Below are 1,582 nucleotides of genomic sequence, written 5' to 3'. Positions count from 1 at the left end.
TCTACACGATGGCGCTGCCTATGTCTATTTAGTGGATTCTCTATGAGGATGGGGGGGGCACAAGAGTTTGCACACTATGAGAATGAAGGGGTGACACAAGAGCTTACAGTCTATGAGGATGAGGGGGTGACACAATAGCTTACAGTCTATGAGGATGGGGAGGGGCACAAGAGTTTGCACACTATGAAAATGAAAGGGTGACACAAGAGCTTACAGTCTATGAGGATGAGGGGGTGACACAATAGCTTACAGTCTATGAGGATGAGGAGGTGACACAGGAGCTTACAGTCTATGAGGATGAGGGGGGGACACAAGAGCTTACAGTCTATGAGGATGAGGGGGTGACACAAGAGCTTACAGTCTTCTAGTATTGTAGATTGGGTCTACGAAGATTTTCCTGTACGGCTTTCTTTATGTCCTTATTCCTCAGACTGTATATAATGGGATTGATCAGAGGTGTGAACACGGTATAGAGCAGGGAGAGGATCTTACTGATAATCAGTGATTGTCCTTTGGTTGGGAAAATATAAACACCGAACAAGGTTGAGTAGAATATGGAGACCACAATGAGGTGGGAGCTACAGGTGGAGAAGGCTTTCTGCCTACTAATATTAGATTGTATTCTTAATACGGCCCGAACTATATAAGTATAAGACACGATGATGATTGTGGTTGGAATTATAAATGATGGAACTGCCAAAAGATAAATTGTCAAGTGGATGGTAAATGTGTCAGAACAGGAAAGTTCCAGTAAAGGGACAAGGTCACAGAAAAAATGATCGATGATATTGGGTCCACAGAAAATCATATTGGCAATTTTAATATTGTAACTCGAAATAAGAGAAAATGCAAGTAACCAAATGGCTATGGACAATATGACACAATGTCCACTTGTCATGATGGAGGAGTAGTGTAGAGGGTCACGGATGGCCACATACCTGTCGTAAGACATCACTGTGAGGAGGAAGCACTCAAAGGCTTCAGAAGCACAAAAAAAATACATCTGAGATATACAAGCTATAAAACTAATGGTCCCTCCATTATTCAGTAGGATGCGGAGGAGGTTGGGGACAATAACTGTGATCACCAACATATCACTGACGGACAGTTGTGAGATGAAGAAGTACATGGGAGTGTGGAGGTTCTTGCTGGTGGACACCAGGACGATGATCAGGAGGTTCCCACATATTGTCCCACAGTAAATCACCAGGAAAAGAGAAAACAGGAACATTCTTATTCCTTGGCTGATTTGAAATCCTAAAAGCAAAAACTCGGAGACCGCAGTCAGATTATTCAACTGTATGTAATAAATAATTAAAATTAACATGTAATTATATTTAGAATCAGCAACTACAGCTACAGGGTCCATCCTATCAGTATATATCAGAAAAAAAGAAGCCTTTGCTTTTTCATAAAACGGGTAATGTAAAGATATGACAATATGTAAATTACTCAATGACCCCATTATATGTTGTGCAGAAAAATACAATAATGAAAAGATTACATTAATAATCTGTAATTACTATCAAATTATACACAGATATCTTCTATACATTTTCTAAAACCATTTCCTCTTACACAG

The 1,582-nt window shown here is 39.9% G+C and overlaps 1 protein-coding gene across 1 annotated transcript; it reads right to left on the bottom strand.

Annotated features, from left to right (window-relative positions):
* Window positions 1-364: 364 nt before the first annotated feature.
* On the bottom strand, window positions 365-1,369 carry LOC140128693 (olfactory receptor 1496-like). Its single transcript, XM_072150393.1, has one exon. The coding sequence runs from the start codon at window positions 1,367-1,369 to the stop codon at window positions 365-367; it is 1,005 nt and encodes a 334-aa protein (XP_072006494.1).
* Window positions 1,370-1,582: the final 213 nt, after the last annotated feature.

The sequence above is a fragment of the Engystomops pustulosus genome, chromosome 4 (assembly GCF_040894005.1).
Source record: "Engystomops pustulosus chromosome 4, aEngPut4.maternal, whole genome shotgun sequence".
In the NCBI taxonomy this organism is placed as follows: Eukaryota; Metazoa; Chordata; class Amphibia; order Anura; family Leptodactylidae; genus Engystomops; species Engystomops pustulosus.
Note: the sequence above shows the minus strand (reverse complement) of the source record. Positions and strands in the feature narration are given on the sequence as shown.

Excerpts from the sequence above, each read along its gene's own strand:
- LOC140128693 (XM_072150393.1), bottom strand. The coding sequence starts at position 1,369 with ATGGACCCTGTAGCTGTAGTTGCTGATTCTAAATATAATTACATGTTA.